The 2,327-nt window shown below is 66.7% G+C and overlaps 1 protein-coding gene across 1 annotated transcript in view; it reads left to right on the top strand.

Moving 5' to 3' along the window:
* Positions 1 to 5: 5 nt before the first annotated feature.
* Positions 6 to 2,327, top strand: part of DDX23 (DEAD-box helicase 23) — a gene marked incomplete at both ends in the record, with an annotated part of 3,630 nt that continues 1,308 nt past the window's right edge. The window contains 10 exon segments of the mRNA XM_009284624.1: positions 6 to 22; positions 159 to 257; positions 426 to 522; positions 635 to 700; positions 857 to 995; positions 1,115 to 1,248; positions 1,333 to 1,445; positions 1,536 to 1,679; positions 1,871 to 2,096; positions 2,250 to 2,325. Coding sequence (XP_009282899.1) covers positions 6 to 22; positions 159 to 257; positions 426 to 522; positions 635 to 700; positions 857 to 995; positions 1,115 to 1,248; positions 1,333 to 1,445; positions 1,536 to 1,679; positions 1,871 to 2,096; positions 2,250 to 2,325 — 1,111 coding nt within the window.

Here is a 2,327-nt window from a genome sequence, read left to right as displayed (position 1 = left end):
CCCGGTCCAAGTCAACAGAGAGGTGAGGGGTGTTACAGGGGGCTCCCCAGCTTTTTAGGGAAGAGCTCTGCCGCTCTCACGTGTCCATAGCGGCCCCACGAAGGGGCGGGGGCGGGTGGTTGGGCTGGGGGCGACGCTGTGACTGCCCCGTTCCGCAGGGATCGCCGGCACAAAGAGCGCGACCGGGACCGGAGCAAGAAGGACCGGGACCGGGAGAAGGATGGGCACCGGCGGGACAAGGACAGGAAGCGGTCGAGGTGAGCCCCCTCTCTTTTCGGGGTGTCCGTGCTCTCCCGTAAGCACCCCAGCGCTGTTCCCTGTAGGAAGCATTGTCCTGGGTGAGAGCGGGATTCCCCCAGTCCGTGGGGACGGGGTGACCCTGGGGCTGTGTTCGGTGCCTGATTCCTCTTTGTTTTGCTGGGAAGCTTGTCCCCGAGCAGGGGCAAGGACTCAAAGTCCCGGAAGGAGCGGGACTCACGGAAAGCAGAGGAGGAGGAGGAGAATGCCCTGAAGAAGGAGAAGGTGAGGAGGGGGCAGAGGGGGCTTGGCCGGGAACGGCTCCCGGGGGGGATCGCTCTGGTGAGGCAAAAGGTCCCTGCTGGGGGCTGCTAACGGTCCGGCCCCGCATTTGCAGGCCCAGCCCCTGTCCTTGGAGGAGCTGCTGGCTAAGAAGAAGGCTGAAGAGGAGGCAGAAGCCAAGGTAGGAGCAGAAACCTTCTCCCTGTGTCGGGGCTCTCCCATACCACAGGCGCGGTACGGGATGGATGTTTGAGGGGGGAGTCCTGTCCTGGGGCAGCCCCGGCTGCGAGGGGGTCGCTGCCCGGCCCGGTGCGAGCCTTCCTCTCTCCTGTCCCAGCCCAAGTTCCTGTCCAAGGCGGAGCGGGAGGCCGAGGCCTTGCGGCGGCGGCAGCAGGAGGTGGAGGAGCGACAGCGGCTGCTGGAGGAGGAGAGGAAGAAGAGGAAGCAGTTCCAGGAGATGGGGAGGAAGATGCTGGGTAAGGTGTCGTCCCCACCGCGGTCTGCCTGGCTGTGAGGGGCTGAGGCAGGACCTCCTGGAGACCCCCAGCCCTGGGCGGGGGTTGCTTGGCTCTGAGACCCTTCCCCTGCTCCCCAGAAGACCCCCAGGAGCGTGAGCGCAGGGAGCGCCGCGAGCGCATGGAGCGGGAGACCAACGGCACGGAGGATGAGGAGGGCAGGCAGAAGATCCGTGAGGAGAAGGACAAGAGCAAAGAGCTCCACGCCATCAAGGTAGCACTGGGGGCCGGGCTGAGGCGATGGTGGGGGAGCCGGGAGCCCCGGGTTCCCTCCCCGCTGATCCTCCGCTGCCCGCAGGAGCGTTACCTGGGAGGAGTGAAGAAGCGGAGACGCACGCGGCACCTGAACGACCGCAAGTTCGTCTTTGAGTGGGATGCATCAGAAGACACCTCCATCGACTACAACCCCCTGTGAGTGATGGGGTGTCCCTGGGGCTGGGGGTGCTCCTGGGGACGTGGGGCAGCCCCGGCTCTGCCCCTGACGCTCCCGCCCTGCTCTAGGTACAAGGAGCGGCACCAAGTGCAGCTGCTGGGCCGGGGCTTCATCGCGGGGATCGACCTGAAGCAGCAGAAACGGGAACAGTCGCGCTTCTACGGGGACCTGATGGAGAAGAGGCGGACGCTGGAGGAGAAGGAGCAGGAGGAGTGAGTGCGCGTGGGGGGAGCTGGGAGGGCGCCGAGGGGTGTTTGGGGTGCTGGCTGCCTCTGCTTGTCAGGGGTGCGGAGCTCGGGGGGTGGCTCTGGGCTGCAGCACGTCCTTCGGATGGGTGGCAGGATGATTCCAGCCTCCCCAGAGGCACGGGGTGAGCCCTGTCCCCTTCCTCGCCCCCACCCAGGGCCCGGCTGCGGAAGCTGCGGAAGAAGGAGGCCAAGCAGCGCTGGGACGACCGGCACTGGTCCCAGAAGAAGCTGGACGAGATGACAGACAGGGACTGGCGCATCTTCCGCGAGGACTACAGCATCACCACCAAGGGGGGCAAGATCCCCAACCCCATCCGCTCCTGGAAGGACTCCTCCCTGCCCCCCCACATCCTGGAAGTCATCGACAAGTGCGGCTACAAGGTGGGCACGGGGAGGGGGGGCTGCTGCCGGCAGACCCCGGTGGCCCTCGGGGGAGCTGGGTGGAGGGGAAAAGGGCTGGCTCTTGGAGTCAGGTCTTTGGGGGGGGGTGAGGAGGGGAAGTTCTGCTCCCAAACCTGCCGCTCCCCTCGCCAGGAGCCCACCCCCATCCAGCGCCAGGCCATCCCCATCGGCCTGCAGAACCGCGACATCATCGGCGTGGCCGAGACCGGC

Source organism: Aptenodytes forsteri, unplaced genomic scaffold (genome assembly GCF_000699145.1).
Source record: "Aptenodytes forsteri isolate BGI_AS27 unplaced genomic scaffold, ASM69914v1 Scaffold567, whole genome shotgun sequence".
Classification (NCBI taxonomy): Eukaryota; Metazoa; Chordata; class Aves; order Sphenisciformes; family Spheniscidae; genus Aptenodytes; species Aptenodytes forsteri.
This window is presented reverse-complemented; position numbering and strand designations above follow the sequence as displayed.